At 36.1% G+C, this 13,982-nt stretch overlaps 1 protein-coding gene across 1 annotated transcript in view; it reads right to left on the bottom strand.

The window, feature by feature from the left end:
- The window catches only part of LOC118161606 (vasoactive intestinal polypeptide receptor 1-like), a 30,292-nt gene that overhangs the window by 4,384 nt on the left and 11,926 nt on the right, over window positions 1–13,982 (bottom strand). The window contains exons 3-12 of the mRNA XM_035317137.1: window positions 11,446–11,553; window positions 10,595–10,704; window positions 8,282–8,379; window positions 7,031–7,163; window positions 6,373–6,526; window positions 4,267–4,327; window positions 3,043–3,112; window positions 2,091–2,182; window positions 1,516–1,645; window positions 337–378 (exon numbers count right to left, since the gene is read on the bottom strand). Of these exons, the coding sequence (XP_035173028.1) occupies window positions 337–378; window positions 1,516–1,645; window positions 2,091–2,182; window positions 3,043–3,112; window positions 4,267–4,327; window positions 6,373–6,526; window positions 7,031–7,163; window positions 8,282–8,379; window positions 10,595–10,704; window positions 11,446–11,553 (998 nt within the window). The remainder of the gene's footprint in view (window positions 1–336; window positions 379–1,515; window positions 1,646–2,090; window positions 2,183–3,042; window positions 3,113–4,266; window positions 4,328–6,372; window positions 6,527–7,030; window positions 7,164–8,281; window positions 8,380–10,594; window positions 10,705–11,445; window positions 11,554–13,982) is intronic.

Here is a 13,982-nt window from a genome sequence, read left to right as displayed (position 1 = left end):
AAAAAAAAAAAAAAAGTACAATGTTACAAGCTTTCCCCTGAGACATCATCATGATAGCTATCAGACATAAAGCAGAAAAAATGTCCCCTGACAGAAAAGTCACCAACCATTTGTAAAGGGTCACTGCTTCAAAGCTTATTCTGTGTCCTTCTGTCAGAATTATATGAATATAAATAAAGTCAACAAAGGTACCAAGGGAAAAAGAGATGAGGGTATTTCATGTGTTCAGGAATAGATCAAAGCACAGATCAGTTCTGGAAACAGGAAAAAAAATGAAAAGCAAGAGAGACCCATGAGTTTCAAAGGATTTGATAATCTTATATACTTGCTACTCACCTCTGCATTTGAGAAACAATATAGAAGAGCAACAACAAAACCCTAGGACAGGGAGAATAGAGAGGGGAAAAAATCAGCCATCAGGACTTGAAGCATAGAAACAGGGAAAAAAAATAAAAATAAAAATAATCTTTTATTCAAACTTTAAGTAAGACAGCAAAAATATTTTTTCCATTGTTCCATTGGGATTTAGGTGATGTGGAACTATTGAATAGGTTTTCAAATTTGGATTCAGTGTCTCAGTGGACTGGTGACACTATATATGCATCACTGCCTTTTTATGGAGGCACTAAGACTATATTTTCACTAGTGAATAAAGTTGGTGAGGACCTGTTCTTGGTTTGCATGTTTTCTTCTGAATTATCTTTCACTCACAAGAGGATCCAAAGAACCTCTTGGGAATGGTCTTGGGTTCATATTCACCCAGACCTGCAGTCAGACATTTTTTGGGTGAGTGTTAGCACACACCCAAACCTTTTCACGGACTGTGCTAACACAGGCATATACTAGACAGTGATAGATTACGTCTTCATTTATAAACTGAACAAAGCACAGCCCTGAGCACTGGCCCTTGCTTCTCCACCTTGTTAAAATGTTAACATGGTCCATGGCACAGATTTGGCTTAGGCCAAAGGGTGGTAGGATACAGAGGAAAGAGGAAGAAAAGGACCTCAGATGTTTACCAGTCGCTGGCCCTCCAAAGCCAGGATATCATCCTGAACAGTGTTATAGCAAATAAAAGAAGCAAAGAAGTGTTAAGATGATGGATTTGCTACTGCTGAAGTGTAAGGGCAGAAAGGTTGCAATATATTATCATTACTTTTTCAATTCTCTTATCATCACCTTTATTGCATGTGGAATTAAGTTTCAATCAGTTCTTCTTAATCCATAGACTGATCTTCATGGCACTCAGTCATTGTTATTCCAAAAGTGTAGATGTGCTTTATTGTGATTATTAATATGAAGTCTGAGTCAGAACTCAAGACTAGCATTGGATTTTAAATAATAAGATAGTGAAACAAACAATGGAACGAGCTTGTGCAGGAGTAAAATAGAATGTGTGTGTTGAATTTAGACACATTATTAACACCTGCTGTAATAACTAAACAAAAATTTAAAACTCCCAAGAGTAGGGTGTTTCAGCCCAAACCTCAGACTCAAACTTTTTGTTCAGCTTACCTGAAAGGATCCCAAGCCTAGCTCAATGTAAAGGCGAGCTTCCAGACCAGTGCTTTCTGGGAAAAATGCAAATACAATATAGTGCACTCCAAAGAGTGGGATCAAGAGTAATGTAGATTTAGCAAGTCTCCTGGAAAACCAAGAATTAAAGAACAAGGCACTGTTAAAAATACAGAATTAGTCATGACCATTATATGTTGGAACAAATTTTACTACGGAGGAGAAGTCCAGAATGGAGGCAACTACATCCAATGAAGTTATGGAAAGATTACTTTCTGCCAGGCTCACTGTCAACCTTTGGTCAGCAAAGATGAATAAGCATTGAATTTTTCAAGACTGACCTTTAAGGGTCTTCTCCCTGCTATGTATGCAAAGGCTGAGGCACCAAATTACCTCCTGAGACCTATCTCAATCACACAAAAGTGTGGGATACAAAGACGGGTTTACTTCACTATTTCTTCTGGGGACATCTCTCTATGTATAATAACCAGTGGAACATTTTGTGGTCCTGTCTGTAAAGCGATTTTTTAGAACAACTCAAACTGGCCAACTTTATAAGACCCTGCAATACTTACACAAAGTGGCTTGAATGGCTCCCTCCTCCATCTTGAGATTTCAATTTGTGAACTAGAATTCTGATCACATTAATAAATATAATAAAGTTAATCTGAAAAGACAAGACAGAATCTGTAAATTTATTACAAATCAGGAAGTATCTTCAGTTGATACAAATGAACTAAGAATCTCCCATAATAGGAATTGCACTGATATAAACCAGCGAAGATTTGCTCTCAGATCAAATCAGTATCATTAGAAATATTCATTTTTCCCAACAATATGTTATTATACGAAATATATGCTCAGAGTTTTGCTGAATGAATTTAGTCCTGCATATCTGAATGTCATTGTATGTCTGATATTAACTCATTGTATCCACTGTCAACACACAGATGATCTTCTGTGGTTTAAATAGTTCCTCCAGTTCCCTTCATCATTAATAACAGGGATTACAACAGACACAGTCATAAATGACATATTCTTTGCTTTCTGAATTTAGAATGAATCTGTGCATAAGAGAATTTTTGTCTTAAGTTTACATCCTAGCAACTCATTGTAAAAATATACTAGGTAAAATGACAGATGTATTTCTTGAATTAAGCCAGCTTCATATTATCTACGAGTTCTTGCCAGTATCATTTGCCTTTCTTCAGAAATGGATTACAGAGACACAGATAAGAACATGGTATATGGCATGTCTGTGGAAAAGTGATTCTATAATGTCCTAGCATGACTCTTAAAAATATATGATTTACCCTTTAGACTGTAATTTAGAGGTTTTGGGATAAAAAAAAAAAAAAAAAAAAAAAAAAAAAGAAAAAAAATACTTACTGTACAATAGTTTTCAACTATTTGAAATTCAAAAGAAATCAAACATGGCATGTGCTATTGTGCTTTTTTTTCCACCTTACTGAAAGAAAACACTAGCATGTCTGTCAGATTTCAAAAGAAAAAAAATGCAAATCATACTAATACAGTTAGCAGAATGGGGCCTTTGATGATCCATAACACTACTCCATTTTCATCGTCATCCCAACATCTGAAACAGCAAACAAAAACAGTAATATTATCTATACCATGTGAGCTTTTTCTAAACTATTTCTGTCACTGAATAGGGAGGTGACAGACATTTCTAAATGGCTATTCAAAGGCCGCTGCTACTACTTCTTCCCCAATACCTCCCCCAGAAATTCTGTACAGCCCAATTTAAAGGAGTTTTATTCAGTAAGAGCATAAGGCTAAAGAACTAAAGTGAAGTCAGGCTACAGATTAGGCACTAAACTGCTATACTCTTCCAGGAATATAAGGATTTTGGTGTCATAAGGGAAGCAGACAAGAAAAATCTAGACCTCTATCGAAGGTACCCTGAAGGCAGAGAACAAAACAGGATTTTAGTCTTTGTTGGGAATCTGTTAATGTAATTAGCATGAATAGCATTCTTTTTTTTTTTTTTTTTTTTTTTTTTTTTGACTCCCTTCAGTCAAGTTCCATACATGCTAGGTTTTCTCATTCTCCTTCTCCTTTATTTTCTCTTCCAATTTTGTCACACAGAACACTTGGCTGTATGTCTGAGTGTAAGGTGTTTCTTTGCAACATGAGTTCAGACCAGCTGTGTCTGAAGGACACATATATAAAATAATATCTTTTTCAAGTTATTATCCATGTGAAATGACCTGAAGGCTTTCAGGGCAACCCTTAGTAAACAATCTTCTTCTTTATAACTGACTCTCATACTAAAAGATAATGAATAATAAAATTATATATATATATACATATAAAGATTCAAAGAAAGGGATGAAAATAAAACATGAAACTACCTATCAAGACATAACAATGTCTTTGTTTTCAAGGGAGAGGTTTGAAAAGACTAGAGCTAGATATAAATGGCTGTTTTTAAACAGAAGTATTGGTTTTCTTAAAAAAAAATATTTCAAGAATTGGGGATTAGAAAACTAGTGAAATTTTAATTCTTACTATGGCATTTCCAAATTTTATTACTCAGTATAAGTTCATCAAAATCAGAAGACTGAAAATTATTTTCTCACTTTTTTATAAAGTTTTATGATTGGAGGCATGACTTTGGAACAATATTTTTGTTTATCTGTTTTTAATTTATATTTTTTCCCTGTTAATAAATCAAAATATAATATAAAATAGGATGACCTTGGCTTCCTTACCCAAGCTCTGACTTACCCAGTATTTTGTTGATGTATTCTTGTGAGGACCCAAGTAAACATCACAGCAGTGGGAGCTCCTGGACAGATCAACGCAGAAAACAATATAATTTGTTTAATGTCATGTCCCATGGAAACTTTATTGCAAGAAGTTTCACAGTACAGCAGATTGGATGTACATTAAATTTCAGACAATGGGACAGACAATCTTGAAATGACTTTATGGAAGATCTTAACTCTCAGTTCAGAGGGAAGAAAAAAAAAAAAAAGAATAGGAGAATGAAATAAAAATGAAAAAGAATAGGGGATTCTGTGAAACTATGTTTTCAAAAATAACAGCTAGGATTACTTATAGGTTTAGATATAAATTACAAGCAGATGTGAAGCTGAAAGAATCATTTATTGAGCTAGAGCTATTTTGTCTTGTGAATAGTGGTCAGAACACAATACTTTGAACACTAGCTGGAATAATTTATGGCTCTTTCTTTCTTTCTTTCTTTTTTTCTTTCTTTCTTTCTTTCTTTTTTTCTTTTTTTTTTTTTTCTTTTTTTATCTTTTCCTGACAAGCCTCTACCAATCCTTGTAAAACAGTCAACTGGTAAACATTCCATGAAAAATTGTGCTAATAGACTATTAGCTAAGATTAGCTAAGATTCGTGATTTCTTTCCAGTCTTTGCCATTGCTTATCTTCCTGCATTTGTGAGTGAATAACTTTTTTTTTTTCATTATTATTATTATTATTTATTTATTTATGTATATACTTTATAACAGGTCTTTAAACTAGCAATTTCTTTTGCTTTCCATCCGTGGATTTCCAAAGACTAGGTGCCTTTCAAATCTGCCACAAAAGAGACTCTAATCAGAACAAGGTGACATTCACACTGATAAATCAAATGAAATATAGAAAATGTCTATTTAAGTATCATATAGAATCTGTGGAAAAGGCTCAGAAGTTGTCGTTCCTAACTTTTGCTCAAAGCTTTTGCAATGAGATACAATTCAGTTTAAGTTGACTTTTTAATTAATGAAGGGAAAATAAAAATATATCCATATTACCTATGATCTGAGTTGCCCCTGAGATGTCTCTCACTTTTGATTTTTTATAGGACACGAGTATTACTACACTATCAATTGAGGTGTTTCTTTTGTTATCTCAAGTTAGCTGTGATCAATCAAGACCTAAGTGTTTAGTTTCTGGCAATCATAATTGAAATAGCTCCAAATTGGCATCCCCTTTATAAAACTCAGATTTAAAATATTTTAGTTACATAAATAAATTTTAAGAATCTGAAGATGAAGGCAAAATTGCTATCTACTTTAGAAGAATTTAGATTTTACTTCTAATCCAAAAGTGTTATGTAACCACTCAATTGAAGCACCTAGATTTTAGAATAGCCAAGATGAAATACAAGAATATCTGAGAGTCACAATAAACAATTCTCTGCAGTGAAAGAAATTTTATGCATTACATGCACATATTCTGATAATGTGAGATATTTTTAATTGTTGTATAAACTCAAAAGATTCCTTAAAGACAGAGAATGTCTTTGGAAAAATAAATAAATAGAATTTTTGATTCCTAGACCTGAACTCATGCGATCTCTGATATCTATTTCTGCCTACCAAAAGCAAAATGTCAACTTAAAGTTAGTCACTCAAACTTCTTTAGTCAGTGGAGGAAGACAAGATGTTTTCAGAATGTTATCCAGGCACGTTAGTCATCTGTTTGAAGACTGGATTAATCACTACCACAGCATGACTACCTCATTCTACTGCTGCAGGAAAAACCTGGAGAGATAGTTTAGATTAGATGATTAACTTTTAAATGACTGTAGTTGCATGAAATTAATTCCAGTCATAAACAGGAGTGCTGCAGTCTTTCGAGTAGGCATATCCAAGTACTTCTAATATTCTGTTCTACCTTCTCCTTCAAAGTTTTAAATGGTGAAAAATCTACCAAGATAAGAAGAAAAGCAGAATAATGATATGGTTTTGATGTAGTACTACTGCATGAAAAGGCACCTTTCATCAAAGGAAATTATCAAAGGAAATCTCAGAATATTTTGTTTAGTTCTAAAATTAAATGGAAATAGTAAACAACACAGAGTGGAGAAGAGTACTAACCCCAGCCAGCAAATATGAACCACCATACATATTGCTTGTCTGAAACAAAGGTCAGCAAAAGCAGTGTTTGCAGGTATATCCCTTCTATAAGAAGCCAGAAGAAATTGGCTAAAATACTGAATTGGAAGAATGCTACAGCAGCTTTACAAGCAACCTGGAAATGCAGAGGAATAAAAAAAAAAACTTATTAGGTCTACTCTCCATTGGGTTTGGATTCTCTACAAGTATAAGGAAAAAATCAATTTTGCCAGACAAAAATGAGAAAATTAATACAAGGCTTCAGCAGGTCTGGGATTCCTTCATTTCAGTTAACTTTCCGGTTTTGAAAATAAAAAATTGGGCCCCTCTTATAGAATTTTTGATAGAATCACAGAATCACAGAATTGAAGGAGTTGGAAAGGACCTCGAAAGATCATCGGGTCCAACCCCCCTGACAAATTGATACAGCTCCATTAGGGTCAACAAGGCTGTACCTTATATACCAAATCTGGATGTAATGTAACCTATAACACTTGGTCTTTTTGTTTGTGTGGTATTGATTGCTTTAAGATTTCAGTTCTTGCAAACTAAAGAGAAATTGGATTAAGAAATCTACATGTTCTCTTCAGGTCATGAAGTAAGTATTAACTCAATGAAAGACAGCGGGGAAGTTTAGTACCGTTGACATTAGGCAGTGGTCCATAGTTTCATCTGCAAACAAAACAGCATCTTTGGTGAACACAGCAATTGCTCTCAGGATAAAGGAGACAAACAGGTGCATATGGATGTAATTCCGTGTACAGTGGAATTTTCTGACATAGAAAAAGAAAAGGAAAATGGTTTTTCAAGAGAAATTTCTCATCTGAACTCAGACAGGAATGCAGGGTGACTTCAGACACCTTCCAAGGCAAATAATCTGTCACCTGAGAGGCAGCTAGGCAAACAGGATCACAGCAGTTATTATCTGTTTGCTCTACTAAAAGTGCTAGCTTAATTGTCCTTGAATTGCCACACATTTAAAGGAGATGCCAGGAGCAAAGAATAACTCTGGGACTCTTGGGCTATACTGCAATAAAGTCTTTTAATTATCCTAAATAAAATCAGGATCACAGTTTTTTTTTTTTTTGTTAAACAAGACTGCAACAGGCTCTCCAGCCCCTTTCTGGCTGGAGGAGAACAGAGAGGATTGAATAGGTGTCAGCTACCTGTTGTGGGATCACTACCAGAGAAGCAGCTGCCTTACCCCAGGCTGCATTTCACTAGATTGTCCTGTCCACAGACCTTGAGATGAAGGAATCTCCTTCAAGGTTCAGCCTCCTGGTCCTGGATCCTTCTATAGGAGATATGACCTTTGAGACTGTCAGTTTACACCACCTAGGAAGTTGCTTCTGTGGTCTGCACTCCTGCCTGGAGAGTAGGCTTAACGTTTTTGTCCAGGTTCGTTGGAGCCAATATAAACCAGGATCCATTTCCTAATATACGACAGTATCAAGCATGATATTTAATTTCTTTAAACCTTTCCATTGCTCCGTATTATGTCTTTCACAGAGGGAATGAACAATTTGGAATGACTACAGGTTCAGGGCATGAGACATACTCAGTTTCTGCAGAGTATGTCCTGCTATGTACTGGAGGAACAGTTATCTTTTGTTAATAGCAATAACAGCTTGAAGCATTACTACTGTATGGTGCAGTTATAGAGAATAAGACAGACTGTCCAGTCAGCTTTATTGTTTTAGTTTCTGCAGGGAAATGCCACAACATGAATAAAAGAACACATTTCCATTGATAGCATAATGCCTGAGAAAGGTTTGAAAATAGTTAAAAACAAAAACAAAAACACAGAAGGTTTGAAAGGTATAGGATAAGGCTGTCTTGAGACATCCTGAAAAGAGACTTTTAGAGACTTTTTTTTTTTTTTTTTTTTTACCTGAAGGCAGCAAAGACAATTAGAGCTGTAATGAGTGAAGTCACTGATGCTGCATAGCCAGCAGTGTAGACACGCCAAAATGCAGAATAATATGATTTCTATGAGAAAAAGAGAACAAAGACCAATGCTGGTGGTTATGCAGCATGCATGCTGGTGTGATAAATTCACTAAGATACAATTTCCCTTAGCAGTTACTCCCATCCCCTACATGCTACTTTAGGTGCTAAAGATCTGATTCAGGTTTTCCCTCCATCACTAACATGTCTTTTTTCTTTTGAACTCTTCAAAACCTTACACATGAGACAGGTTCCACAGCCCACCAACTAATCTGAAATACTGACCATAAAATAGTTTGAAGATGCTTAACAGGAAGATGTTAACTTTGTTATATAACTATGATTCCTCTTCTAGGTATACATGGACTCTAGGGCACTGAAACCTGCTGATGGGTGATTTGTGAATCAATAACTTTAGACCAGGGCCAGATTGTACTCCATTTAGGTCAAAGGATGTTTTCTGCTGATTCGAGAGTTGTTGGTTTTCATAAAGAGCTATAGTTAAATAATAAATAAAACTTGCATTTTGCAGGAGAAGAAAGCAAAATTCTGTGAAAAAGTCACATGGCATCATGGAAGTAAGAAAGTTAAAGCCACAAAAATAACCTCACAGACATTAATTCCTTGGACAAGCAGTTCATTCAGTAGCCTTACAGCTGTAACACTGTAAATTCTTTATAGTTTATTTGTTTGTTTGCTTTGCATTCAAATATTATATTTCCAGAGAAAAATAAAACATTTTTATTTGGCTTTAGTTATGCACATTTTATTCTGATTCACTACAGGATCACCTAACTACTCAAAACCCCAAGAAACTAAATTCTATGAATTCAGGCAAATTTCCTCCTTGCAAATGCAGTGGACACTTTGTTCCCTAATTGATCCAAACTATATTTATCTAAAAGGCAGTATTTCTAGACTGAGACAATATATTAACAATTTTAAGTAGATCCATAAATAAATCAGATAACCCTGACAAATTAGGTATTACCCTGAAGTTTTTGAAATACTGCTAATCTTTTTTATGACATTTTCAAAACAAAGGTGCAAATTAAAAAACTGATTCTTCAGATGAATAAGGAAGTTTTTGGATATATCTATTTTTGTAGCATAGCTGAAAAAAAGCAATACTCTATGCAAAAGACACACAAGGTTCTCACTGAGGGTACAAAATATAAAACAAGTAGTCATCTTAGATTACAAGTGGGATTCTTCTCACCAACTTCCCTCTGTTTACAGTGCAGTAGAGCTTATTGATCTTATCTTCCCGTCATAGACCTTGTGGTTATGACTGAAATAACAAATTAAACACAGGCACAACATGAACGTGAAATTTTTGCTAATGTTAAAATATAAATATAGCTCCTTGCCTGTTATCAGCTTAAGGCAACTACAGATTCTCCATGTGCATTGCATGATTTACTGCTTAGCATAAACCTGGGGCTTCTTGGAAAAATCCACTCTGGTTTGAAGACTAAGAGAATTTAGCTCTGTGTGTGAGAACCATGCCATGGCACAACTATTTTTAGTTTACATTCGGGGAATTTTGCTCCAGATATTTGTACTTCCTATTACAAATATGCTTGTGTATCCAAATTCATGGAGCCATATGAAGCCAATTGTGTCAACACTTCCTAAAGATTCAGATACTTGAAGTAGTACTTCTGTTCTTGACCTTTCCACTCCTGGAGAGCACCTAACATTGCTCTCAAGACAAGAAAAATGGGAGTTCATTTCTTGCTCCACTGAGTACCTAAAATGAAGTGTGGAACGACTTAGTGGTATCCAAGAGTTCGTTTGCTACTAAATTTGTACATTGATCACCATGCTATAAAGTTATGGATTCTTTTATTCTCTGACTCAAAGAAGACCTGGAAAAACAATCACGAGCAAGGTTCCCTGAAAAATTCCCTATAGACAGGTTGGTAAGGTTACCTTGGAAGATAGTGTAGATTCAAATCCTCTATCTCAGAGAAACAAAGTCTTTGTTAGGCAGGACAGATGACCTAACCATGAATCTATTGAGTAAAAATAGGAAGAAAAAATGGAGAGGAAAGTGGCCCTTCTACCTGCTACTCCTTTGCTTTGCACTAAGCCTTATTTGTTAAACAGGTGGTAAATACACTTGAAGGTTTGAGCTTAGCATTGAAGAAGGGTAATTACTGAATTCTGGTGGGTATGTGGGAACATCCATCTATTCAGTATACTCAGGAGAATGTGCTCTGGAGATTACCACAATTAGGAAATAAAAACTCACCTGATCCTCAGGCCCTTTACTGGAACCTTCATCGAATCCACAGGCAAGAGCGTATGGTGGGAATGGTTCTGACCAATATGCTTCCTGTGTACAGTTTCTCTGAAGGAAGCCTTTAAGGGTGAAATATATCAGAGAATGAATTACAAGTTTTGTTTTGTTTTGTTTGTTGGTTGTTTATTATTATTATTATTTGACAAGAGAAAAACATATTTATATTCCTACTTTGATTCATAAGTTAGATACTTGCAGGTCTAGTCACATTTAGCAAGATTAGCTACAGAGAGTTAATAATTTATCTATCATTTGAAATGTTAATACGGATGTTCCCATTCATTTTTTCTGCAAGTTCAATCTTCACACAGAGGAAAACAAATTATGCAATCTATCCTGCACTTACAACATAATCAGTGGTTATGGACAAAGTCCTCAGCCACCTGACTTAGCTTTGAAGTTAGATTTGATTTTTGAATTTGGTTCTGCTCTGACTGGAAGATTGGACTAGAGGACCTCAAGAAGTCCTTTCTAACATTAATTATTCATGGCTTTATAAATAGCCAGTGATTCTATGATATACTCCATTATAACCTCAGGAAACTAGTGCAAATACCTATATATTTTAGACAACAAAGGAAGTTAGACAATTCAGTACGGCATAACGCTACACCAAAAATTGCCAAGTATTCACCATAAGCCAAGATGTATATGCATATCTACATAATTACTCTGTGTCAGGTCACATAAGATAGCTTTATGAATCATGAAAATATGCAAGTGACTTAATCTTGAACTATTAGATTTTTTTTTTTTTTTCTAAATATCTAGGGATAAGAAGAATAGGAAAAACATCTTGCCATGGATATTGGTTATTTCTTCAAAAAATCTCGGACAGGGAATTTTAACCATTTCCCCAAAAGAAGCTCTGGGCCAACAGCTTAGACCATCCCAATCTCTGGTGCATCCTGAAAAAAATATATATATATATAAATAAATAAATAAGAAAGAATCATAGAACTATAGAATATCCTGAGTTGGGAAGGACCCACCAGTATCATCAAATCTAATTTCTGTCTCCACACAGGACCACCCAAAAATCAAATGATATGTCTGTCTGAGAGCATTGTCCAAACACTTCTTGAACTCTGGCAGGCTTGGTGCCTTGACCACATCCCTGGGCAGCCTGTCCCAGTGCCCAACCACCCTCTCGGTGAAGAACCTTTTCCCAACACCCAGCCTGACCCTTCTCTGTCCCAGCTCCATGCCATTCCCTCGGGTCCTGTCCCAGAGAGCAGAGCTCAGCACCTGCTCCTCCGCTCACCTTGTGAGGGAGCTGCAGGCCGCCATGAAGTCTCCCTTTCACCTGCTCTGCTCTAGTCTGAACAAACCAAGGGACTTCAGCCACTCCTCTTATGTTTTCCCCTCTAGATCCTTCACCATCTTCATGGTCTTCCTTTGTATGCTCTCTAATAGTTTTACATTCTTCTTATGTTGAGGTGTCCCAAATTGCACACAGCACTTGAGGTGAGGCTGCACCAGTGCAGAGCAGAGTGGGACAATCATTTCATTCAGCTGGCTAGCAATGCTTGAGGCACTCTAGGATACAGTTGGCCCTTTTGGCTGCCAGAACAGACTGTTGACTAATATTCAACTTGTCTTCAACCAGAGCCCCCCAGATCCCATTCTGCAGGGCTGTACTCCATCCTCTTGACCCCCCAGTTTGTACAAACATCTAGGGTTGCCCCTTCCCAGGTGCAGAATCTGACACTTGTTATTGTTAAAATTCATATTGTTTGTGATTGCCCAGCCCCCTAATTTGTCTCTCGGGGCTAATTTGCCCAGCCCCCTAATTTGTCTCGGTCTCTCTTAAGGCCTAACCTTGAGAGAGTCAACATCTCCTCCCTGTTTAGTGTCATCTTCAAACTTAATAAACCTTCAAGTCCTGTATCATCAGGCCGCTGGCCTAATGTGGCGCCATTTACTATAACCCTTTGAACCCAACTCTAAATAACTCTAAATAAAGGAATACACACAGAACATCACACAGTTGATCTTCCATAATGAGATTGTCTATGGCTTTCCCACTGATACACATGCATGAAGAAGAGTCACAACAGGCCATGAAGCTCTACAAATGAAGGACTGTGTTGCATTATTCTACTCCTTGAGTGTATCCCTCACATACACACTTCTACTTTATCTTTTGAGAGAAGATACATTAAATTCAAGCAGACACACTCTGAAAGTAAAATAAACTGCAGCTCTTTTTATTGTCAAAACAAAAGTCAACAAAATAAAAATATGGAATAATTGCTCTTGAGATTTTTTATTAATACTTTCAGTCCAGATGAAAATCATCTAACTTAAAAACTCAGCTTCTTGGCTTCATGCTTAAAAACTATCAGTTTCATTTGACTTAAATATATATATATATATATATATATGGATTTAAATCCTTGTCTTAGTCAATTAACAAAATTTTGGCAATGACTTCATCAGGGATTAGATTCATCCTGAAGCAGAAGAATTTCTCCCAGCATCTTCTGAAATAATCATAACTGGAAACAGATCTGGCTGGTTGGCAGTTATGAGGTTCCTTAAACAGAGGTTTTTGGCTGAAGATACATGGCAGTTAATTAACTATGCATCCAATAAAAAAAAAAAAAAAAAAAAAAAAAGGTGTTTTCAAAAGTTATAGTCAATCACAGCATTGTTACTGATGCATCACATTGACACTCAAGCTGCAGTCATGCTGTGTCAGTTGTCAGGTAGGTGTGGGTGAAGCACAGAAAAATTATCAGCATGTAAAGGTGGCTGAACCAATAAAAAAGCACCATGCTGTAACAGAAACTAATCTCTAGGTAGTCATAAGGCAGATATAAAACAGTGCATGAGTTTCATTTGGGAGGTGTTATTTTCTTTCACCGATTCTTTTCTGTTTCCTCTATGACTGATGACAAGGCGAATCTAAAATTGTCAAGAGCTGAAATGTGGAAGCAATATTACTTGCCTGTAGCCAAGCAAAGTTACTCTCTGGCTTCTGAAAGAATAGTCCTGAGAATCTTCCACAGGATTATCCTCACATCACCCCCCGAAGGACGAAATTCCTGGTATCCCCAATTTGCCAGATGGGGAAATAGACGCTCTGATTCATTATCTCTCATTTTAATTGTCTAAAAAAATGTTATCTAAACTTAGCTATGTTCCCCCTGTAATCAGCAGAAAGAAACAGGGACTTCCAGTGGATGATTCATCCCATAAATCGGTGTCTCCTTTTTGAGGACAGGATGAATCACTCACTGCATGTACCTAGGTCTCTCTGTTGATTATAGACCAAACTAGGCTGCTAATTTTCAAATTAATAGTTAGGTAATGTGAGGTCCACATAGACTTG

Source organism: Oxyura jamaicensis, chromosome 2, assembly GCF_011077185.1.
Source record: "Oxyura jamaicensis isolate SHBP4307 breed ruddy duck chromosome 2, BPBGC_Ojam_1.0, whole genome shotgun sequence".
Classification (NCBI taxonomy): Eukaryota; Metazoa; Chordata; class Aves; order Anseriformes; family Anatidae; genus Oxyura; species Oxyura jamaicensis.
Note: the sequence above shows the minus strand (reverse complement) of the source record. Positions and strands in the feature narration are given on the sequence as shown.